General features: G+C 44.1%; 1 protein-coding gene across 10 annotated transcripts in view; it reads right to left on the reverse strand.

The window, feature by feature from the left end:
* Positions 1 to 20,278, reverse strand: part of LOC310880291 (uncharacterized protein) — an 88,372-nt gene extending 68,094 nt beyond the window's left edge. For 7 of the 10 annotated variants that reach the window (XR_014571590.1, XR_014571591.1, XR_014571592.1 and 4 more), the window contains exons 1-5: positions 20,028 to 20,278; positions 14,634 to 14,749; positions 8,729 to 8,814; positions 7,288 to 7,399; positions 6,739 to 6,807 (exon numbers count right to left, since the gene is read on the reverse strand). Coding sequence is in view for 1 of the 10 variants with exons in the window: in XM_083795851.1 (XP_083651977.1) it covers positions 6,739 to 6,807; positions 7,288 to 7,370 (152 nt within the window). In the remaining 9 variants the exon portion in view is untranslated. Of the gene's footprint in view, positions 1 to 6,738; positions 6,808 to 7,287; positions 7,400 to 8,728; positions 8,815 to 8,839; positions 9,241 to 10,922; positions 12,045 to 14,633; positions 14,750 to 20,027 lie in introns of those variants that run through there. The other 3 variants (XR_014571597.1, XR_014571598.1, XR_014571593.1) reach the window with 3 other exon arrangements.
* Positions 20,279 to 25,513: the final 5,235 nt, after the last annotated feature.

A 25,513-nucleotide genomic window follows, 5' to 3' on the forward strand; every position in this document is an offset into this window, starting at 1 on the left:
AATAGAATCCTGTTTCCAGCTTCATTGATTACGTTCACTTCCAAACATATTACTTCTAATTTTTATCCGAGCTTCTAATTGAAAAAATAGAATGCCACTCTCCAATTTCTATTTTTGTTTCTTGTTGGATCACAGTCTTCAGTTTTCTTTTCATTTCTTCGCTGAGCTCTGTTTTCTTCCTCCTTTCCACATCTTACTTTCCCATTATTGTTCTTTGTGCTTTTTCATTATTTGGTGTTCCCCCTCTCCCTCCATAGTTCCGATCTTTACATTTCACAAGCCAACAGTTAGTTATAAACTCCACTTTCACTTACCAATCCCTTACTGCTGATATACGCTGCAAGAACACGTGCTTTCTGCCTTTCTTTGTGTTGGTAGGAAAGAACTGCTGCGAATGCTGGCTCCATTTATTCACACTGCAACGTGACCTCTCTGATCCCAGACAAATTGTTTAGGATTGATTTTCATGGCAAGAGGTAGCACCACCTTCTCCCTGTTCTATTTTGACTTCCTAGCCTTGCATCTCTCTCTGCTCCAGCTCATGGGAAGAAGTCACAGCATCGTGAGAAACGAGGCACAACTCAGCAGTCTGAGGCTGCACAGTGAGTGCAGAGCCATGGGCTCCCTCCAGAGAGATTTGCCAATTTTTATTACACAGGAATAGGGTAAGTCAACACATATGACCTCAGCAAGCCATCAGAAAGTACGTGGTCAAACTGGAACGAGGTCATTGAATTCTGAGAGGGACTTATTTCCCTCTCTCAGTGAAGGAAAGGTCAGCTCCCTTGGGGTGGGATGTAACTCACGTACTGCCAAGACGTCCATGGGAATTGCATCAGTTGGGCTAGTATACAGCACTCGTAACAGATGATGACAAAAGCACTTGGGAACGGGCTCTGAACATCAATTCTGCATTGCCCTTTTGGGTTTAAATCACGCAGTTGCCGCTTCATATTTTATGTGTATTTTTTCCAGTGGTTTGTCAGTGCATTGTTGCTGCTGTTAAACGATATTACTTTGGAGGTCAGCTAGATAGTCTGTTTTCTGACATTACTCGTATTTCAGTGTGCGTCTCTGCTTCAGTTAGAGATAAAAGCCCACTACGCTGCTGTACTCTGAAGAGTAAAAAGCCTATCCCAGCTATAAAGGATTTGCAGCCAGCAAAGAAGTAATATGGGGAGCTCAGGGTGATTATCTTTCCTTGTATGCATAACGCACTCTCGCCTCTTTTTATGCGCTGCCTTCCTACAGGACCTGCCAGCTCCCCTCCTCCTCCTTCAGGGATCAGCAATAGGTAAAGCTTCCCAAAAACCAAGTCACTGCGGTAAATAGACGGGCTCCCATATCAACTGCACTAGTTCCTTACAGCTTATTCATATTGCATCACAGGTCAGCTGCAGACCTCATGCTTCAGATGAGAATTAGGGAACCTAAGCCATCACTGCACACCCTCAGATGCTCCCACTGGAGTGCCACAAGAAGCAGCTCACAGTGCAGTGCCTCCGAGGAAGCAGGTTCTGAGCTGTCCTTGTGTTACACAAAGCACAGGTACTTACAAACTAAGGCAGCTTACATTAGACCACACTGTAAATTATAAATAGCTCCCTCTACAGCTCTGCCAAGATTATTGCTCGTTTTCAAATGCGCGGTTTGAATGCAGCAATGTTGCAGGAGAGAGGGAGAGCCCATGCACTTTGCAGTTCAACTCATCTCCACGCAGCTGACACTGACAGGACAAAGAAGTGGCATCCTGCATCATACAACTGCCTCCTGACATTTGCAGGAGTTTCCTCTGCTGTTGCTACATTACTGCAAGTAGCAGAAATACATTGCCCTTTGCTGAAGGAGTTCTTCAGCAACCTGCACCTATTTTGGTTGGCACAGACCTCAGCCCTGGGAACTTGGAATCTCAAGAGAATTTGCTTCTTACACATCACTGGCACAGCTCACACAGCCTTCCAAGTCCCTTAACAACCTCTCCTTCCCTCGTAATCTGTTTTCACAAACATTTAGCCAGCTCAAGACCCTACTTGGATCTCTGCAAATGTTTATCACACTGCTACGTCACTGCTCCGTGGTGCTGCCCAAGTGCTTGCCTAACGTCTGACTTCTGAGCAGGCATGGCTGTTTATAAAAGCTTTAAATGATGCACGTAGTGATGAGACACATCGGATTCAGCACACTGTGTCCAAAGCACTACTATTAAAAATAGCCCAGACTGCATCACTGCATTTGTTCTGATCTAGAGAATTCATGCGCTCTCTGGTGCCACTAGTAAATTATTGACTGTTTAATATAATAAGTGTCAGAATAATTTAAAGTTTAATCTAGCTAGAGTTTGATGTAGTTTTTAACTCTTTGCTGCTTTGGACCAGCCTCTCCTTTATAAAACACTACCCCTGTGCAGAGGTGCGGGGTAAGGCTAAGGAGAAAAGAGTAGCGACTTCTGGTCATCTTCTGGGTCTCTGCTCATCCAGCAGACTTGTTCCCACGATGACTGCAAGCCCCACAGCAGCTTCAGTGCTGCTCTGGACCAGCTTCTCCATGCTTTCTGCCATCCCCAAGGACCCTCAAGAGAGACCCAGTTGGGGTCTCTCTCACCATAAGGCTTTTTCCTTTGGTCTACCACATTTCCAGGAATTTCACATTGGCAGACTTCCCTTCCCCAAGCTGCAGTAGAGCAGTCAATTCCTTTTCTTTATAAAAATGTCTAGTTAGTTTTTCACAGCTCTCCTGAGTACTTTCCACTGGATAATTAAAAACTTAAAAATTAAAAAATTAAAAAAGGAAAACCCTTCTCCATTGATCTTCCCATGCTGAAAATGTTCATTGCAGATGTTATTTCCTCTTTCCTTTTACTCAATTTTAAGTTACCCTCTAGAAGTCTCCTTTACTACCTTTTTCTCTGAAAAGCCTTCCATCTTCCTGACCTCCTTTAATCTTCCTGCATCTCTTGGGGACTAGGGAGCATTGCAATGCTTTCAGGAAACATTGTGCTCTTGCCATTTCTAGAGCTTCACAGTTCAACCAAACTCATCATCTCAAGTCAGTGAGAATCTTGCTGCAAAGTTATGTCATTGCTACTAGGTTATACCAGGTTACATGAAAGAGACTGGTCCCAAACCTCCATATCTAATTCATGAGCTATATCAACATACTTTAGGGCTTATGTAAGATTTAAAATAATCTAATCTCACAGCTGGCTAAGAAATGTCCTGGAAGAGGTTTCTGAAAAGTCTCACAGTTATTTTCTCTGTGTCCTATGTCGTCATCTAAGAAACCCTGATGTTGTTGCAGCAGACTTCAGACTTTTTTTTAACGTTCTGTTCATTCTTCAATAACTTCCATTTGCTATCTGACTTCCCATTTCCACCTGTCCTTCCAAAGAGATGAAGGAGGGGGGAAAAATACACAAACAGAAACAGGGTGATTTTATGAGTACCACGCCACAGTTCAGGGATCCTGTTACCACTAGACAGCACCAAGATATTGGTTCTGTTTGGAAAATGACCTCTTGCAGTCCCGACACAGTCATACCAATTTACTACTTGCAAGGCATCCTTCGTAACAGGCCACTGCAGGTATCACATCAAAGACACATGGGGAACTTGAGCCATCAGCACATGGGAGGTAGAGTTGCTGGTGGAGGAAGCCCTAGGAGGTCAGGAAGCCAATACGAAGCCAAAGACAGTAGGGCTTTTATTGCAATATTGCAGTATCTTCATACTGCAGGAAAAGAGCAATAAACACATTCTTTCCTCCTCTTCAGGAAACAGCGTGCCACATTTGTGTGGTATTTGTTTGTTTTTCCCAGACCATATGGAATTCCTTTCCTTATTTATGTATTTTAGATGAATCTGTTAGCAATAGCTATTCAATAGCTACAATCCTAAGACAGCAGCCACATAATTTCATTTCCAGATTCGTAGGAAACCAGCACAGATGTAGAGAGAGCACACTTCAGTATTTATGAAGTGCTGCCTTGCCATAAAGAGTGAGAACCTGGTTATCATTACAACTGTTCATTAAATCCAAAACACAGTTACAGGTGAACAACAATTAATCCAGAACAGTAAGGTTTTAAAAATCTAACACCTGTAGAGCCAGGCTTACATCCCCATACAGTAATCTTAAACACACCAAAGTCACCGGGAACGCTGGAAGTTTCGAGATTACACCTGAACAGAGGGGCTAGCACAACTCCTAGAGAGCTGCTGGGAATGCACAGGTCATTAGCAGCAGGAATCGTGTTGGTGCAGTGAACTGTTAGTGTGCAAGTCGTCACAACACGTGCCACAAGAAGCCTTTTTCTCGTATCCGTCAAAGAATCTCACGCAACTGGTGCGGAGCAAGTATAACAGGGGGGACGTTATCAGTGCTGTGATTCTTCAAGGAGAAATGAACGTTTACCCCCTCAGCAGTTTTGTATGAAAATACACATTTCAACTTAGTTGCAGTAGACCTGAATTCATTAATTCATTGGGCAAGGTTTTGAGGGCTTTTTTTTTTTTTTTTTGGGACAGAGACAATAGAAAGTCATGTGCCATGGACTAGCTAATGATGAACTCACTTCATGGGTTGTGCATTTCCTACCTCCCTGAGCAAATCTTCCATCTTTTTCTGATGCTGTCACCACCGCCTCTAGTATTGGTATCCCACATTCAAATGAAATCAGACCTCTGTCTGATACTACAGAGCCACTGCCATATCCTTATTGTCTTTATTCCCCTTCTAAAAGGGATTTTTTTTTGTCTGACCCCCAGCAGCCCTCCTACAGTCTTCAGACGAAAAAAACAAACAAAAAAGAACTCAGAAAAAAACAAACCCCAGTTTTCCAACCTTTGGCTCCTGTCAGTGCTGATTTGGTGCAGGAGGTGAGGTGATCTGTGAAAGATATCCTCAAGAACAACTGTAGGCTCCCGGGGACTGTCAGAGTCTCCCTTAGAGTGCTCAAACCCACACAGCAGGAGATGCCTGCGAAGTGTCAGCCTTCCTTCTGGCTCAGGGCCACGAGTTCAGGGAGATGAGTTTGGGGAAAGCTGTGATTTATAAGAATATTCCCTAATTAACATTAAGTTCCACACATCGGACTACAGCCATGCATTTGCATTACAGGTCATAAGGCATCCCCTACATCTCAGGGCAGGGAAAGAAAACCAACAGCGACTGAGACAGAGAGGACAGCACCTAGACTTTCTATCCCAAAGTTAGTTCTAATGCTTAGAGGATTTCTTATAGTTTAGGACTCCTGGGGCAGTCTGGTGATTCAATATCCCATCTCCTGCATGCTAAACATTTTGTTTCCGAAGAGAATGAGGAGCACCTGTGCAAATAAACCCCCAGTTTCTGCTCCTCCACCCACCTCCTCTGTAGCTGTGCCAATAGGGCCAGTTTTATGTGTCCTCCAGGAAGCCCCATCATCTCTTCCTGTCTAAACGGCCTGATTGCACGCATCCACCTTCCTGCATCCTGGTAGGCAAACACTGTGGTGTGGGTGTAGGAGGGAAAGAGACAGATCCAGAGGGGTTTGTTAGCAGAACTGCGATGCCACACTCAGCACTCACAGACAAGTCTTCTAAACCCAGCCTGGGCTGATGTTATGGGGACCCTGACCCACCTCAATAAGATAGAAGAAAGGTAAATTCTCAGAGCCGTTTCTCCTAGAGGAAAGGAGAAAGATGTGGAAGCAGCCCCATGTCTTGAGATAGGATGTACCAGAAGCCAGCCCCAGCTGGGAAATACACATTCAAGTCCTGCTGATGGCACTCTGCAGTTGCTGTCATTGTGCATGCAAACACAGTGACATGAACCATATTTACAGACATTTTAATTTTGTAAATACATTATTTTGCAGCCAACTTTTTCAGTACAGTAATTAGATGGAGATTTTCAGAAATGCCCAGCTCCCATGAGTGTTAATCTAGAGGCTACTTTGTGCCTGTGAAAATCTCTACTCTCTCCTTAGTGCCTGTAAAGCTCCATTTTGCATTGGATTCCTAAATAGGAGCAATTATCCTTGCCGTGGCAGTAATACAACTCTCACGAAGAGCTAGGGCTGCTTTGTCTCCTCACTCCAGTTTCCTCCCATGGAGCTATTTCTTTAATACTAGTCTCTGTACAATGCTTCCAGAACTTGTGCTGCTATAAAAATCTTACTTCAAACCACCTGACTCTTATTTCCCTCTCCCTAAATCTAAAAAAATTATTTTATGATATCTGGGGCTTATAATAGATGGGACACATGCCAGGGGGAACAATAGGAGGAAATGAAAGATGAAATTATTAGCCAGGAGTTAAACAGGAGATGAAATTACTCTGAAGTGTTTTGGATATGAGAAGGCCTTTATTTTTGGAAGAAGCAGGAAGATTCTCAAGACTGGTTCTGGGTGGGGAAGAGCTCCTGTCGAAGAGAGAGACAATTGCTCTCCTCTTCTAATCCTTGCTGTTCCACCTCAGTGTATTTTAAGGATAATTTCTGCTCTTGCATGCCCAATACCTTGTTTCTTCCCCTACATCCCCATCTTGCCTACGATTTGACAGAGTCTGTAATAAAAATGCTAGTTAGCAACAGGATGGACAAAGCCATACTCAACAACAGAGGAGAAAGCAAGGGTTTTGGAACACAACCCAAAACTAGGAGCCACAAACTTCCCTGATTTAATCCCAATCTGGGCTTCACACACTTCAAGCTGGTCTAGCACTGGGGCACAAAGCAGGAGTTACACAGCCTTCACTCACCGTTGTGTTGAGAAGATGATGATGTTGTTAGACACGTCCTCTCCCCTTCCACAGGTCAGCTTCCTCATACTGAAGGAAGACATACACTCTTTAATTTTTTTTTTCTCCTTCTCCCATTTAAAACCTACTTAGCAGGCTGGAGAACATCTGTGGCCATCATGCACTCACAAGAAGCTTCAGTGGCCAATTTCTTATCAACACCCTGCCCAGCTGGCAGGATTGGAAGAGGAATTAGTTCAGAAAGCTTGTCTTCAGTAGAGGAGCTCAGATCTGACTCAGACTGCAAATATGCACATTTTTATAATAAATTAAAGCACAAAACTCAAAATTCTGCCTTGTAAGGTTGCATGTACAGGGGTGAGGGAGACTATCCCCAAAAATTTCTTAGATGTTTAGCATGAACAACTGTCCCAAAAGCTTTCATGCTAGTAGAGCTCCACTTGGTGGAGCTGCATTTAGAAGGTGCTTGAACCTTGCTGTAGCAGCAAAATAGCAAAATACTTCCTGATATGCCAACATGAGTTTTCCCCAGCCCTGCAGCAGAAATACCTGTGATCTTTTGTCTTTGGTTTCATCAGGGATACATATTTTGTTTTCCGTCCTTCCTTTTTCATCTGCAGCTCTAGGAACATGCTTATGCTGAGCAGACACTGCCCACACCCTGAATAAAGAGAAACAGTAAGACCCCAAAACCCAGCAGAGTTCCCCCAAATCAGCCAGCCAAGCCCACCATGACTGCAAGTCTCCGCCTCCAGCTGCAGCATGCCACAACACTTGCCCTCTGGAGCAGCCCAAACAAAACCAGGCAGGGAGGAGAGAAAAGAAGAGGTAGAATTAGGTGAGCTGGGCACTTTTCAGACAAGATGGAGCTCATTAAAACAATGAACACAAGCTTAAGTGCAAAACTTGTATTTCCTTTAGTTGAAAATTCAGGTCAGGATAAAGTATTTTTAAATGAGCCAGCAGATCAGCTATTTTACTTCCTATGCTATTTTTCATGCTGTGTTATTGATTTTATTTGGGCATTGCAGATTTTTTTTCTGTACACTGAATTTTTAAGTCAGTTTTTTTCCTCTGGCTCATTAATGATGCTACCCAAAGTTGAGCTACAGCACCAGTTCCACTCAAGTTTCTGTAGAACAAGTGCTGGTCAGGGTGACCTTCATTTGACACAGAAAGTAACATTCATTTCCCTTACAACCTGCTATAAAAATAATAAAATATAGCTATTACTATTAATCTTCTCAGCATGATTGCTGAATGGCAAAGGCTATTAAAAAAGTTAAAGTTATTGTTCTTTTGCTGAAAGGCAGAATTCCAAGAAAATATATATTACTCACTATTTAAAAGTTAAAAATTATCCCAAATAGAATTTTTTATCCATGCTGAGAGGCGGGAATTGAGGATAACAAGGCATGTTTCACTACTGAGTAGTAGGCTTACAGCTACTGCATTAAAGGTGACTCTGCCATGCTGAGACAGTTACACCAGCCCTGCCCCTTCTATGAGCTTATGAATCACAATCACTTTTCGGTAACCACCTTATCATTATTCTTCTGGGGAGACGTCGTATTACCCCAGCAATGTCTGCTTTATGTACCACAGTGATAGATCCATTAACTATTCAGTGCCTTCCTATTTTCCTCTGGGCACTGTTGGCAGCAAGCAGAACCTCTGGGTATTATCTGGCTTTTGGTGCCTTTGTAACACCGTGCTCCGAGCCCAGTTCCTCTTCACAGCCAGTGAATGAATCTGTTTTACAAAATTTCCATGTAATATATCCTCAATGGGCTTTTGACCTAATGTTATGCAAATCTTTGCTCCCTTAGAGAAGAAGTGAAGAAAATAAGCTGAAAACTATTCCAGACAGGAATGTTACGTGTAAAAAATACATTAGAATAGTTTAAGAGAGGATATTAAGGATGAATATGAAATAGAGCATTATTTCACATTAAGTAAACAGACCATCTCTGGTGCATACTTAATCTACCTGTTGAAGCTGGCAAGTGTATGTTCTTGTATTTCTTAGCATTGCTGCTGACTGTATCACAGGCTCAGCTTTGGCTCAATCAGTGTCTGTGAAGAATATGTCATGATTCATTAAAGGTCGATAAGTACAAGAGAAAAACTAGATAAAGACTCAATGACTGGGCCAGTGCTCAGCACAGGAGCTATCAGAGCACTGTCACTTCCAATCTGCTTGGAAATACGGTGCTCAGTTCAGTCAGGCACCACAAGAGAGAAAAGCAGCTAAAATGGAGTAAAACCCTCTCCCAGCAGCGTTCAGCTTTCCAGATTTTGCAAGTCCTTTATCCTCTCAGTAAAGCCACAAATGGTGGTTGACCTCCCAGGGTTTCTTTTTGTTGTCTGTGGTCCTTCTCTGCATTTCTACTGAGTGCCACTGCAGAAGGGGTGTGAGAGCAGTCATTCAGTCCAGCATCATCATCTGTTGGGTTTGGTGGGCAAAGCCACAAGTTACATCTGTCCTGGAACCCCTGTTGTCTGCAGGGGTGGAAAGACTTAACTGTATGCAATATCTATGCACAACAAAACCTGAAAATCCATACCAGTCACATTTCCTCAATCCTCCCTCAGCCATCTCACAGATTTATAAGCCATTTTTAAATGACTTTTTCATAGGAATGCATCGTGGCTAACATTGCCTTTGCATGCAGCATGCTGCTTTTGATTTAGTCTTGATTAATTATTTTTGTCCAGCCATTCAAAGCACACTCATCAGGGGCACTGATTTATGGCACAGGGCATGAAATAGCCAGATTCTATTAGAAAGATTTGCAGTTACAAGACTGAGACATTATTTATTGGGGCTTCACTACTAATTGGTAACTTTCTGCCCAGCACCTGTGAGCAGGCAAATGGTTCGTGTTATGCATTCACTGTGATGCTGGCTTCTTTTATTTACTTGTCTGATCTCACTAGCCTTGAACAAAAGGCCGTAGTTATGGGTAGATAATGATACAAATTTAAATTAGACCTAAACACTCTCAACAGTAAATGGAGAGGATGTGAGAGAGAAGAGTTTCTGAGTTACTGAGCACACCTAATACCTGGATCTCCAGGCAAAAGAACGCAGTGCTTATTGACTTTTGATTTAATCAGCCATGCCCAGAAATAGAAGTGTTGAACACTAACTTCTGCATCTCACAAATCAGCCAAAAGCTCTCCAAGGATGCTCTCTTGAGCTTTCTTACCATGTTAAAAAGCGCTGCTCCCCAAGTTTCACCACCTTTATTTTGGTGGGAGTTGAAAATGTACGAATACTTGAGCATACATCACCTCCATCCCTTCCCTCCCCCCCCGAACCAATGTTGGTTGCTTGCTCCCCTCCTAAAAACCAGCCAGTGGCATCTGTTTTTCCTCTCTGGTCCTGCTGGGTCATGAATGCTGCAGGAGAAATGCCTCTGGTTATTTCTCAGGTGAAGGTACTGAACAAGGGAAGGACTGTGTGTATGAGAGGCAGTGGCGGGCCTGGTGTGAGCCAGGCTCGGGAGGCCAAGAAACTCTCCAAAACTCCGACAGCTGGGGGAGAGCTCCAAACAGACATCATGCAGATGAGGTTTAAACCTTCTGGCTTGTGATGCTGAATTCCACTGCTGACCAGCAAGCTAGAGGCACTGTCCTCAGGTTATTGCTTACACTGAAATGTGGAATTTTTAATCCAAGTCACAAAGTATTTTGCTATTTAAATGGATTCAGAGTCTGACTTGCATAAACTTGATCAGGAAACTGTCCATTCCTTGGTTAAGGTATTGATGACCAAGTTTAGATTCAAAGCCATGCCATTAGCTCAGCAGCCCATCACTTGCACCAAAGACCAGCAGCTGCCCTGGTTCAGTGGCTCTGGATGGAGTCACGCATTCAGGCACTTCATTTCCCTCTCCAGTACAGAGCCTTTTGCACCACATGCAAAAGGAAAGCTCTGGTCCGAGGGAAATACTAGTTTTAGCTCTGCACCTTGCCCTGAGGTCCCATCATTTTTCATAACCTAAGCAGGACTGGATTCTTCCCTGCTCAGGAGCCCGATGAGTAACACATAGGAAATGAGGGGAAGGACGCTGGCAATTCCATGGCATCTTTTGTAATAGATGGGGTCTTAACCCCAGTGTCCTGGATAAACTCCAGTTCTGGTAATTGCATTCTGCATAGTTAAAATCCCCCTGCAGTTTCAAATGAATCCATTATTCTTCACTTCCTTTCCTAAATTGCTGTGCAGCTTTGCTTTGTGCTGCTGAAGAGTTGCTTTGTTTCACCTGAGGGATGATGGCATTTCACGGCTGTATGAAGTGGGCCTGAGCGCACAGTTTGTACAACAGTCAGGGAAACACTTTGGGATTATTCATAATTAATCCCTGTAAATGAATGGGTTTATAACACTGGGTGAAGTGGTACAAACACAAAGCACCACTTCTCTCTGAACTTGGAAGCTGGTAATATAAAACCTATACAGGCAGTAAAAGAGAGAAGTTTCTAAAATTCCCCTTAGCCAGCTAAGCATGCAAGCTTCAAGTGACTGTCTCAGTCTTTACTTTCCCATATTGTTATTGATTAATTGCTTTACTTCAATTTCCTTGTTCTAAATGGAAACAACCATAACTCCAATCTCTGGCTGCAATACAAACCGATTTCAAATCTTTAAATTGTGTCAGTGAGAGGAGGTGATGGGGGGGTGGAAGGAAAGCTTTTTATTTATCATCAATTTTCAGGTGTTCCAGGACTTACTACTTTCACCCAGATGTAGAGAAACCACAGGGCATTTCTGCTCCAGTCAAACCCAAGAGATGTCTCAGCATCACAAACTTACTCTGGCATGATCTCGTCCCAGCAGTGTGTGCTGGTAAGAAACACGAGGACATTCCACAAACAGCAAAACATGCCAGCCTTTCTGGAGTTAAGTCAGCGACCTTTCTCAGCTCCAGCTGGTGGAGTTATAACTTCATTCCCCTTTAAGATTTGGGCTTGTCCATATTTTACTCAGTGTCTGTGGCTTTGTGAGAACATTACAGACATCTGAGTTTCCAGCCTCTCCTGGAAGGAGACTGTACCACCTAGCAGCTCTGTCTCCCATGTGGGAGATGCTTTCTAGGAACCTTAGCAAGGGAGAAAATAGCCAGGACTCCCATCTTTGGGAAAAGTATCCTTTAGCTAATATTATTCTCTTTACCCAGGGCTATTACCCAGAAAGAAGGCCAATATAACAGTGTAAACAGATGCCTTCTGCCCCATCTTTCTCTGCAGAGCAGGTCACAGTCCACCCCTCGATTGCTCAAGCGCTGTTTTGATGAAGGCTAGGAAAGAAATCAATAGAAAAGATTACAGAAAGTCATGTATGATGTGGAGTCTTGAAGAGAAAAGCTTAATCTGAAACAGAAAAATGACTGCCTAGGAGCCACATGTGCATCTCATTTGGAAAAAAAATCTACACTCTTATTAAAGTAGCCACGATGAGAGCATTAGCTACAAATTAGGTATGTGTACTGGGGAGCAAGCTTTCTGTATTGTATGGGGGAGTAGCGTGTCTTACACTATGAGACAAATTAAACAAGAAGCTGGAAGATCTGAGTGCTAGGCAGGGGTCAACTCAGGGCTCAACTGAACTTCAATGGTATTTTATACATAAACAGTATTTTATGCACAAACCACAGCAGTTTAAGAACAATTCTCTAACAAAGAAAATGACAGAGGAAAAAATAAATTCTTTCCTTGAAGATCTGGAGGGGCAGGGGACCCAGAACAATTAACAAACCACAGCTGACAGCGTTCCTTCAGATGCCACAGAATGCATTCGTGGCACTGCTCCCTCGGAGGACTCCAGGATCTCCGTGCAGCAGCCTGGTGTGACTACAGGGGAACCCCAAAGCCCAGATGTGGGGGACTGATCCCCCTCCCTGCCCAACCCACAGCCTTTTTCTGCAGATCCTGCAGCAGCTGGGGCTGCTGCAAGGATCCCTTCTCCCTCCTCCATCCCTGACCCCACACTGCAAGGTGGGTGCTCTGGAAGAGAAAATAAGCAGTGATTTGCTTCCCACGTGCTCCTTGGCCATGCCACCCAATTTTTCTCCCCTTCCTGCTTCAGGAAGGAGGCAAAATTCCATCATTACTATACTAGCTTAATATTAGCTAATATAGTAGCTTAATATTAGCTTAAAAATTAACAGGATCTTTTAAGATGGCTATGAAACCACATGGAGGGAGCTGGAGGACTTCTCCCCCAAGCCCTACTACTGTGAAACTTTCACAAACAGTGCTTCAGGGATTTTGAAATCTTTCCAGATTTTTTTTTAATGAAACAAAACCGGGAAATGAGTAGTGCATTTTTTTCCATGTTCCTCCCTATCCTTCTTGCCTCTTTTTTTCCCCCCAGTGAGAAAAGCTTGAATAATAAAAAAAGAGAAAGGGAAACAGGAAGCTAATCGAGAATAGATTATTTTGATTAAAAGTCCTGTCAGATCTTTGATGCAAGAAAGCCCTTTTACCAGCAGTGCGGTGGAGAAAGAATCATGGAGGACAAGTTACAGGATTATGGTCTGTGCCTCCAGCCAGGTTAATTCAGCAAGTTAGCTAACATCGTCAGAGTGGGATTTCGGGATTTACGCAACAGCCCTCTGTGGGAATTGCACACACAGCCTGGCCTCAGCACCCCAGCCAGCAAACGGCGACTCTCAAGGACCTTGAGGATACACAGGGATATAGTCTGCAAGCCTAACAGCTTGCAAAAGCCTGACCAGGACTGGGCATGGAGCAGCTCATCCCTCGTGGGACAGCTCACAGACACATCCTGGGCATCCCCAGGGAGGGCTGCCTGTGAACGTGGCTCTGAGCACCCTCTACTGCAACCCCCATCTAACTGGGCACACACCAAGGCATGACCATAGTCGGTGGATGGACACACAGACAGCTGGACAGGCACTTGGTCCTCACACACAGCATTGCTCCATGGCCAGAGACCCTCATCCAGCCACCGCGCTGCAGAGGGACCAGCTGCCAGCTTGTGACTGTTGAAAGCATATTAACGAGAAACTCGTTGCCAGCACTTGTAGGCATCAAAAGGACCATGTAATACCTCTCTTGAGGCTCGTCTTTTTTTGTTGTTGTTGGTTAAGCATGCCAGCAGTAAAAATATGCATGTTGTTTAAAATGTAAATGGATTCAGATTTAGCTACAGACTCTGCTTGTTGCTATGCCTTTACGCGCAGGATGGAATAGTACCTTTATACCTACTATTTATTCTACATGAAAGTACGTAAACCCTGTGATCCATTTAAAGCTGCAATCTTTCTGATAAGCTAAACAGATTGAGCTCCATAAATCTCAAACCGTAAGGCACATTTTCCTGTCCTCGTATCATTACTATGGCTCTTTCCGGCATCCTTTCCAGTTTAGCAACATCCTTTCCGAGATGTGGAAAGCAGAACCACGTTCACTATTCCAGTCTTGCCATAATAACGCAAGAGACAGAGGTAAAACCACTGTTCTCCTATGTCCCTGGTCTCAACAGAGGCCAGCAGTAAATGCTTTATTTCATTTGACTTGCTTTGAGAAGACGATTTCCATTCAGAATTTCACTAAAAAATTCATCTGTTGATTTTAAGAGCTGCACCCTTTATAGGGTGTCAGTGAAATAACAATCCCTGATCCATTAAGGGAAATTGTTTTGAACCCAGACAAATTAAAATGACCTTGTTTAGCAAGTACGTTTAAGATGACATCTGGCATGCAATGTTCCCCCCTTGTTTTCTTTAGAGAAAAATTCTATCTAAGCATATGCCGCAGGAAACAGCGCAGTAGTATTTTGTACTACAGGAAACACTTCTTGTGCAGTTAAAATTTTCCCTGGTGATAAGTATGAATTCTTCTCCTTAAATAAAGGAACTTGCCTTGCAGTCACAGCAGCTGTCCACACAACACCCACTAATATGTTGCTGAAAAGAGGTCACCTTTGCCTTCAAAGGGAGTTTCTTCAGGAATCTCTGTCCTGCCATCACCTGATTCCCTGGAGGAAAAAATAAATATGTTTATATACACACACATTAAGAGACATATTTACAAACACCACCAATTCAATTTCAAGCTGTTAGTTCAACACCCTGGCAATAAATGAGCTGTAAAAACAATTGCTTGTGAGAAGCCCTTGCACTGTCCCATGAGTACTCATAGCTACTTATTTATGATCAAGACCATGGAAGAAGAGCAGAGAAAATTGCACTTATGCAGGTTCCTTGGAGAAATCCTTTCTCTGTAAGAAATGATCATTAATTTATTGTGTTAATATAATTCAGGGTCACTCTTTAAAGCAGAAGCAATTACCCAAGGATGGAAATATAAGCTATTATATATATTGAGCAGACAAAAAGATGTGTTTTTAGAATCAGGTACAATCCATACTTAAATATCCAAGTCAGGCACAAGGATAAATATCCAAGTCAGGCGCAAGGATCCCAACAAGTACAATTTAAGAAGTAATTGAAATATCAATATATATATATCTTCATAGTATTTTACTTGCAGTCAGATCATTATTGTAGCATATGTCAGCTGAGATGTCCAGGAGGTTTGATGTGAGTGCATTCCATAATCCACACTGATAAAGTGGGTTGTCTGTGCACACATGCAGCTCCCTCTGGGGCCAAAATGGCTCTCAAGTGGCCACACCAGTACTGACCTAAATTACTGCTGAAAATGAATCCCCCCAAACCCACATGAGGAACCTTAAGAAAAGTTAGAGAAATAGAATAAGGCAGCAAGTGGAAGATTCATTTTTAAAGATAGTTCCAGACTCCAGAATTCTCCCCCAAAATGCTGAGCAGCCTGGGGATGTCTTGTGGGCAGCAGGCTGGGGAGATGGTGCCTGGAGCCAAAGCCCTCCTGCTCACCCTGCCACAGCAAGCATGCCAGCTCCAAGGATGTTGTTCTCCACATCAAGATGCACACAGTAGGGAATAGAGCCCAAACAGTGTATGTATGTGCATGTATATATATATATATATATATATGAGTGTATAGAGGAAACCATTTGGGTGTCTTTTGTTAAAAGTTGTGTACAGTCACACTAAAGAACAAAGCTTTGAAGAAAAACTTTGCTTGTTGAAAGACATCTCCTAGCTGACTCATTCCTCAAGATATACACACTTAACCGCAGCCCTGATACAAACCACTCATGCTGTGCAGCATCCAACCCACTCTGATGATAAAGCACACTAAATGGCTGTGCAAGCAGCTGAAGAAAGCCATATATATGTAACCACGATATTGCTTTTGTGGCCTCAAGGGGCATTATTCCAGGGTTTGTTCCCAGAGCAGATTCAGGGAGAAATGTCCAGCTCATGCTTTGGCCAACCATCATCCTCAAATGAAACGGCCTCGATGCACAATTGAGTGCTCTTCATGTTGTTCCCACAGCCTTGCATATGGAGACATCTGGACACCCTTCTGTGACAGCTTGGACACCAGCACACCTTTGGAGTTGCCTAGACTTTCAGTGTAACCCGATCTGAAATGTCCAACAATTCAACATAGGAATCATGAGATCTTGAAAGGGGTCCTCTGGGCACCACTGCAGTACAGATACTAAGCAATAGTGAATAAGCTGCTCTTCTAATTTGAGTACTACTTTTTTGAAGTGGGATTTGTTGATGAAGACTCCATGACAGGAAAGAGATAAGATAACTTATAAATATTTATCATGTTATTCTTTCTATCCTCAAGAAAGAGAATATTCTATTTACTGAGAAAATAGTTTCATTAGACTCTGCACAAACCAATTATATGATGCTCATCATCTTTCAACTTTCATACGTTCTTAATTGCTGTGGGAGAAACAATTGTTAAACAGCTATTTCTATATGATCCAGATATTATGGTAGTTGCACCAGTAAAATCCACAGTATACTTATGCCATTCCTCTTAAACTTTGTCCTCTTGGAATACAGATATAGTCCTTGCAAACTGCCCAGTTAGCAAAATAGATGCAGATAAAGTAAAATGAACGTGATGTGTGTGTGTGTGTATATATATATGCACAGCATAAAAAATATATGCATATACATATGTAATTCCCTAGTGCATCCACTTCCTTCTCCGCTAAACCAGGCAAGATTCCAAAGGTGTGCTGCAGCTTAAAACTATAATTCTTCCAAACTGAATTGCTTCAGGCTCTAAAAATTCAGGAGTTCATTAAAAACATCATGACATCTAAAAATAATAGCTAACATCATTTTAAAGGCTACAGAGTCTTAACTTGTCTTCTGAATTTTGCCCCTGCAGCTCTGCATGCTCAGCTTGCTTTCTGGAATCATTTAGAGCACTAGATATTTACTTCTTTCCTCTCCCTTAATGAAAAGTGGCGATTCTCATGAAACACCACAACTAAGCAACCTTGAATCACCCCACCAGTATCATAAGCAGCAAGTTCTTCAGAACTTAAATTAGCGACTAACGAACAAGGAAGAGTCACCGGCAGCTTTCAAACAGGACACAGTAGACTGGAGGTCATTCATGCAAACCCTGCAAGACATCTATTATGGTGAGGTCCTTAAAAAAGGAGCTAAGGAGGCCAGGCTGTTCTGAATCACAAAGAGCTGATGGAAGTGGTCTGCTGATGGAGCCGCATAAACACCACCGGTGCTCCAGCCCCACAGACACAACACTACTCTCTTCTAGTGCAGCTGAAGATAAGAAAAGATTTTTGTTTCCCCAAACAGGCCCATAATTGATGCACTTTGACTGATCTTTTAACTATTACACCTAGACAAATGTACCATCACTTTCAGGAGTAGCATGGTACACAGAGAGAAGACAGATTTCTCTCATGCTTTTCTTGTTTTGATAGAATGGAAATAATCATTCCATCAACTCATCAACTGTGGAAAAAATAATTCTAGATAATGAATAATATTGCCTATAGAGAAAACTGTATATACAAATCACTTGGGAGACAAGAGAACTGCAGTGCAACTTCAAGGACCAGTGTGTCTTTGGAAACATGCTGTGTACCAGCAGGAAAAAAATGGTCCCAAGGAAATCTGGAGACAGCACCACAGGAACCAAACCTATGGAATGGACACACAGAAATAAGAGAAAAGGAAGTCAAAATAGCCCAAAGACTTGACTCAGCCAAGAGCATTTGCCAGGCCCTGAAAGAAAAATCACTGCTCCTAGCAGGCAAGCTTCACCTTGGCCTACCTGAACAAATAACATTCACTGTCCCAGCGTATCAGAGAGGATGAACTGGCAGAGAGCATGATGAATTGCCATAACTGAAGGAAGAAAAAGGCATCAAATTAGCTGTCAAAGAGCAGGACTGGAAGACTACACCCAGGATAAGCCCATGCAAAAAGTACAAATCCCAGAATGAACTTCACCACCCATTCAGGATGCTCCAGGCAGTAAACCCACAGGTGATCCCCAAACATCCCTGGGTACTTCTGTCACACCTGGGATATCGATCTGCAACACTCCTTGTCCTCTTACAGCTTCTGTCAGGCAGTACTTTCCCTTGTTTTTCAGGCTGTTGTGTAACATCACTCTCCCTGTGACACCTACAGCGAGCGGAGTGAGTTGATACCACCAGGCGCTTTGTAAAGCTCTGCGGGATGCTCTGGGATGCCAGCAGCCGCACACAAGCAAGAGTTTAACATTGCTGGCACACTGCCTGCAAATGGTGGTTGCTAGGAGGCAAATATCATATTTAGAAACCTGAAAAGAAGTAACAATTTCAGGTCCAGTTCGAGGCTCATTTAAGTCTTTCTGTTGGCTTTAAGTAGGATGTGATCCATCCTTTAGCAAAAGGTAGAGGAATTTTTTGAAGAAGTAAAAACAAACGTCACCCAAATGACTTCAGGCAACAAGGGCAGAAAACAACAGGCTGGTGGAAAGGGAGAATGACTGAGGAGAATGAAAGGCAACAGTATAAAACGTTAGTGAACAAAACCCCACAAGATAAAGGATTTAGTTGGGAGCAGCTAACAATGAAAAAGAAAAACCATATGAAACATGTATTATTCCAAGACTCCCCCACCAGCGTTAGATGTGGCAGAGCCACCGGGATTTTTCCACTTCCTCCATCACGTGGCCCTTCTCACCTAACAAATTTGCTGTACCTGTAAAAGCTGTATAACACTGCTGCTGCCCTTTGGCCTTTCTGATCTCCCGCTGTGGCACCTTGTGGTGATTTTAGATGCCAGTGTGGACTAAGGGAGGCTTAAGGTTCACTAGCAGAAGGTTTCTAGCATATGACATGATCTCATCATGATCCATACCCCTCTCCACTGTACGTACAAAACCACCCCAGGAGCCCCTAAAAAGTTGCAGCTATTTTGTGGAAGCACAAATGAGAATAAAGAAAATTTCAATGTGGGAAAAAAACACCGTAACATCAGACCAAAACACACTCAGATAAACCTGCTCTCTCCTTGCCTGCTGTACCACTGCAGGACAAGTCCTTTTGTTCAGCAACCTCTCAGGGCCCTGTACAAGGAGAACCCTGTATAAGCTCTCTCTCCCTGGCTTGGCTGAGCTTGGGCTGGTTTCCAGCTGCTCCCTGGGAGCACTGGCCAGCACAACATCTCCATCATTTTGGGGAAGACCCCAGCCACATCTCTCCAGGGGGCTGCCCCTGAGACAAAGCCAACAGGTAGGACACCAAAACCAGACACCTGTAATTGGTAAAGCAGCGTACTCTAGGTCTCCTGCCTGCCCCCCAGTAAATAAATCTCAGGTGAGGCTGACATAACAGCTGCCATCCATACTCACTGTGGTGCCTCTGTTTCTTTTCATCTCCTCTGACTTGTTTCTCAGTGAATGCCCAAGTGCAACACACCCAGCACAATGTGCAATGCATCCAGCCTCCCCCAGCTGCCCTAAGCACAGCAGCATTTGGCATCATAACCTGTTTTATATTTTGCTATTACTTTATTCTCACTAAGAAGAAGAAACGGAGAAATAACATCAGTCTGAAGCAAGACATACTTTTTTTTTTGATTGCTTTGGTAAGAGCGTAGCGGGGATGAAAACATATTGCAAAACTATTTAAAACATGATTTTCAGCACCTCCAGGAACTCCCTGGTGGGATTTCAAAGTCTTTGCTCACTACAGAGATATTCACACCCACTCTGGTTCTCCAGGGAGGAATAGTTTCCTCAGGTTTTGACTGTGCTCTATAAAAAGGGCAGACCTCTTTTACTAGTAGGGAAAAAACAACAGCAAAAACAAACAACAGCAAAATAAACAAACAAGAAAAACATCAACAAAATCCTCCAGAAGAGAAACTCACCGCTGTGATCCTCACTGTTTGGGTGCTGATGTCATTTGAATGATGTCAGACAGCACATCCGCCACCCAAAGACCATTCCTCTTATCTCTGGAAAGAATACAATAATCTTTTCTTCGATATCAACAAAAACAAGCAAGGAACAACCAAAGGTAAAAGTCCAGAAAAGCACAAAAATGCAATTCCTCCTCCCAATAAAATCCAGGAACTTTAGCAGACGCGACATGCAATTCTTCACCCACAGGCATCCAAAAACTTGCCCAAAATAGGTAAAGTTGCTGATTCCTGAACATTTGAGTCTTCACAACATGGGTGGGGAATTAAATCACAAAACTCAACTCACCTGCGTGGGACTGAGAGACTCAAGCTTCGCAGTGCAAACTCAGTGCACATTTCCCAGCCCTCTGCAATCACCTCATCTGCATGTTGCCATCAGCTGCAGGAAGCTCCCACAGGTCCTTCACCTGGAGTCTGGTCAGCTGTGGCAATCAGCCAGGAGAGCCTTTACCTTGGTAAATCAATAAAGTGACCAATAAACTTCAAACAAGCTGTTGTAAATATCAGCAGATAATTTAAAGTTTTGTGGATGAGAAAAGTGAAAGGTAATTCTTAGCGATCCCAGATCCAAGGAATCCATTCGTGGAGACATCCGATAACCCACTCAGGTGCCAGAAGACACAAACCTCTGTCTCACCAGCACTACAGTCCCACAACTGTGACCTCAATTCCTTGATACTTGGCAGATGGGGAAGCTGCAAGGGGAGCAGTCCCATGCCTGTTTTCCCACTTGGACCTTCTACGGCTGCAGGTGCTAAGCAAACCCTGTGGTCCACCAAACCCAACTGCTGCCATCTGAAGAAAAGTTATAAGTGGCCAAGCAGAGGCTTCTAAATAAGAATTAAGTTTAGATTGATTTAGATAGATATTACAGGCCAGTTTCTTTTAACATAAATTGATTATTTGGAATGTGTTCATTGAAGTTTAACAGCCCCTCATAAATAAATACATGGCTAATTATAAAGTCAAGCAGTCATTATTAATATTTCTAACAACCAATCTGTAGTCAAAAAATGTAAAAATCACCAGTCTTAAGTCTCCCACAGTCATGGTAATTGGGAGAAGAGACCATGCTCTGTCTGAAATCAATCAGCCGATGAGTGCCTGGCTGAAGGCAGAGCTATGGAGCTGAGTTTTCTGAGGCCCACAAGAAAACTGGGAGCTTGGAGCCTGATGGAGCTGGAGGAGCTGCTTTCATGCATATATACATATATACACACACACGTATATATATACACATATATATTTTAATAGGCACAGCCAGAGGGGGACTGAATAAGAAGGTCACAGAAAACTTGCTGCAACTGAGATATAGGGACAGGTCTATGAGGGTTCGTACTCTGAGCACAAAGAGGCACTGTAGTACAATCCCAAAGTGATAGGCAATAGGACAAGCAGTCCCTGTGTACAGATGAGACTTGCTCAATTAGATGTACTTAAACACAATAGATTTCCACGGAAAAACAGCTCGGTTATAACTTTCATCCTGCACATCAGTCGAAAGAGCAGCAATAATTTAACACACAGTGCTGGCAATTCTGCACACCGTAGCGTCTTGCTGCTGGGTCACTGCCAGAAGGAAGGTAAATGTGCTTCTCTGAAGAGACAGTGTCTCACAGCAAATTTGGACCTAATGAGGTTTATCAAGCATTGGCACGCTCAAGACATGCGGCAGGCGTGAGGGTTGTTCCCACCAGACCAAGGGGCACCCAGAGGGAGAGCAGGAGGCAGGTGCTAGTGGGTGATCTGAGCCTCCCTCTGCTCCCCCATTGGAAAACCCATTTGTAATAACATCAACACAGCCATAAAGTCCTTGAGCACCGAGCAGTGGCTGTGGTGGGACTGGGCTAGGGCTTGGGAGTTGCTAAACCCCCCCAGCCACCATTCCTTTCCTACATCAGCTCCCCTTGCAACAGGATGCAGCGTTCACTGCAGCAAAGAGGGGATGGGATGCTCTGCAGTGGTATGCAGGGGCTTTATGGAGCATGGTGGAGGGGCTCTGGAACATAAATTTGGGCCACCAGCCTTGGAGGGGGAAAGGGATGGACTACTGGCCCTTTTCCCTGGTGTGGAGGATCAGAGCGACCCGGGCAGTGGTGGCAGTGGCATTGCCAGAGCTGCCTCGAGCCCCCTGCTTAGGACAGCTGGTGGGGGACGGAGCTGCACGAGAACTTCCCAGTGGAGCTTCTGCTTCTTCCTTTTCAGCAGAAACAGCCAGTTTGACCATATTGACACATTTGGTGCGAACATCTCGCTTTCAACTCACTGCCTTCATCTGGGAGTTAGCAAACCATTATATTTCCACACAGCTGAAACATGTCCTCTTGGCTCAGAGTTGATTTTTACATATTTGTATAAATAACAATTTCTGTAGTGGTTTTATTATGCATAACAGTGATTTTTTTTCTTTTTTTTAGTGTTTCATTTTTTCATGTAGGCTATTTTGAGCAGGCATTTTCAGGACATGATGAAAGCCTGGGCTCTCTCATGCTGCAGTTTACAAACAGCAGTTAGCAATGGGATACGCAGTCCAGCGTAAAAGCAAGGAAAGGCTTTTTATTCTGCTAGTAAATCCGTTCGACTTCTTCATCTACAAGAAGCTAAATGCAGAACATGAAAAAAGAAACAACTTTTTCCCAGATAGCTGAAGGTGTTTATTACTGTTCCTTGCAAGCACTTCTAGATTTGTGATCTCGTGACTTGTGAATCTCAGTTGTTTTGCAAGAAAAATCTTTCGCTAAAAGTTGCCAGCACCTTTGGTTTTATTCCAAATCAAGAACTGGCACTTCCCCAACTCTAATTAATGGTGGTTATTTTTTGCCATCTCCAGGAGTAGCAAAACCACAACAATTGGCCCAGAAGTAGAACAGACACAGCTTCTGCTGTGACCTGCTAGGCAGTCACCGGTCCCCCCATCATGCAGGAAAAAAGTAAAAAATAATTTAAAAATCACACAGGCCTTATTTTTTTTTTTTCAGTGCAAAATAAATGTTGTACTAAATCACCTGCTTATCACTCACCAGGCATTTGCAAATAAACCCAGCCTCAGGTTTCAAGCTTGTCAGAAATTTTCCACCAGAAAACACTGATTAGATGCAAGATGCTCTGTGGGAACGTATTGATTCTGTCTGACCTTTGGGCATAAACCAAGTCTGGCTTTTTACCTGTCCATCTCCCTTACTTTCCTGCCTTCACTGCTGCCGGCCTGCCAAACAGCAGAGGGATGTGGCTGCTGGGATGGGCCCATGGCTCCTGACAGCCCCAGCACTCCCTTGTCCCAGCTGCCCTGCAAAAGGCTGCGCGGTCCTCTCCAGGAAATCCCCATGGCTCTTCATCAGCCTTTCCACCAGCATCCTCCCCAGTGCCTGGCACTGCACGGCTGCAGCTTCTACTCCCCCCCCCATGTACTGTGGGCAGGGAGGGTGCGCTCAGCCCGGCCCCGTGTGTGAGTGCACCCAGCCCAGCATCCCTCAGCCCACTTCTCACCCTCCAAGCTGCTTCCACACCTAACACACAGGGCAGGATGCACGTTTGTCTTTGCTTTGTTTTTCCAGGACAGAGTGGAAGGAAACTCCATCCAGACCCAGAGTCTCTCTCTACCCTTTAATCTTCAGCCAATGTAGACAGTGTCAGATAGTCTCCCAAACCTGGAAGGAGAAGAGCATTACTCAGAGCAAAGCTTTATGGCAATTGCTTGATGTTTCGCTCATTTCAGAAACTAAATCTCTACCAAAAAAGAAATAAAAAAGTACACCTTCTATTATGGGCCACTGGCACATCCTACGGCAGGACCGGATGCTGCAGCAAAGACATAGGACTAAAAGTATATTTTAGTCTTTAAAAAAATACACTCAGCTCAGAAAAAAAATCATCAAAGCACCTTGCCTGGTTTAAAACCCTCTACATTAACATCTGGCTGGTTGGTGTCTGATCTCCTGGCAGCCAAAGGAGGTGCAATTACCATCATCACCCCACTGTCAACCTCTCTTGCTTTGTTGTTTGCAATTGCAGGCAAATGGGCTCCATAGCCCCGGCAGCCTCCCCAGCCCTGCCTGCACACGGTCTGGCACTGCATGTGTTAGCAATGAGCCTCGGCAGCCCATTCTCAGAGCGTGAGCTCACTGCACAAAATGAATCTCCCTCCCTTTTTTATCCCTTGGCAGGGCAGGAGGCTGCTCCTGCATCTGGGCTGGAGCGCCCGCCCGCCGGCTCGGGGTCTGGTTTCCTGCTTGGGGACTTGTGGAGGGAGGCGATGGGGGGAGAGGGGCTCAGGAGCAGGCACCTGGAGGAGATGGAGCTGGTGGTAGAACTGCAATGATTCCCTTGCTTAGGAAAAGTCAAAATAAATAGGCAACGAACAGATAAGGTGTCAAATAGCTCTGACGCTGTCTCCAGAGATAATATCAGGACTCATATTTATGCTCCATCCTGCCAACTCATGTGCCCCACCACCCTGAGCCACTCGCAGCAGCCAGGGGTCCAAGACAGATGCTGGGACATCACCTCTCTCCTCACTCCCCCCGTACCCAAGGTTGGAGTTTATGTCAGTCCTGGTGAGCAGCAAAACCTCTGGATGCCTGTGGCCACTAGTCTGAGCTCTGTGGCCTATTTGTCCAGTCCTAGCCACCTCTGCACCTTGCAAAACTGTTTAGGCTTTGGTGATGTGAGGAATGGATTGCTGCCCCTTGTTGATAAGCCTTCTGCTGTCCACCTGCCCACTTCTTCAGTGACAGGTTTATCTGCAACTGTGCTAGGTTTATACTATCGCCAGTATTTTCTAGGCATAGTACTGCAATTGTGAAGTGTAAACTCCTATCAGCCTTCCCTTCCTTGAACTTTCTGTCAGTACACCTAAGAAAAGAATGGAGGATTTCACTGCCATATTTATATAAAGACAACTAATTAACCTCATGGTAGGAGTGCAAATCTCGGATGAGCCAGCATCACACGTAAACAACAGGCACAGCCACTCGGCCATCCAGAGGAGGGGCCAGGTGACAGCGGTCACTGCGTGGTGACCCTCAGGAGGGGACACAGTCCCCAGGAGCTGCACCTTGCAGGCAATGGTCGTGTGTGCTGATGGTGATGGCAAAGCTGGAGCTGAGACTCAAAGCAGCTCCAATGCCCATGGAAAAGGCACACTTTACAAAATCAGACAATCATATTTGTGTTGTTTTGCAGAGGGCGAGCAGATATAGAGCGTTTTCAGAGCAGAGGAGCAGTGGCCCACTGGGTGTCAGAACAGCTTTCCAGCACCCTCACAATTTACATGAACTCTTGAATATCATTTCCTCAAATCCCTGGAATAAACTGTACAAAATGCTGCTCTGCCTGGTGGCACCAAAAGCACAGCACGACCTGTTTTTGGGGCAGGTACAGCTGCTTCATGCTCTCCAGCCAGTGCTCACCATCCCTGGCTTCCCCAGGGACAC

The sequence above is a fragment of the Anser anser genome (genome assembly GCF_964211835.1).
Source record: "Anser anser genome assembly, chromosome: 12".
NCBI classification, from domain to species: Eukaryota; Metazoa; Chordata; class Aves; order Anseriformes; family Anatidae; genus Anser; species Anser anser.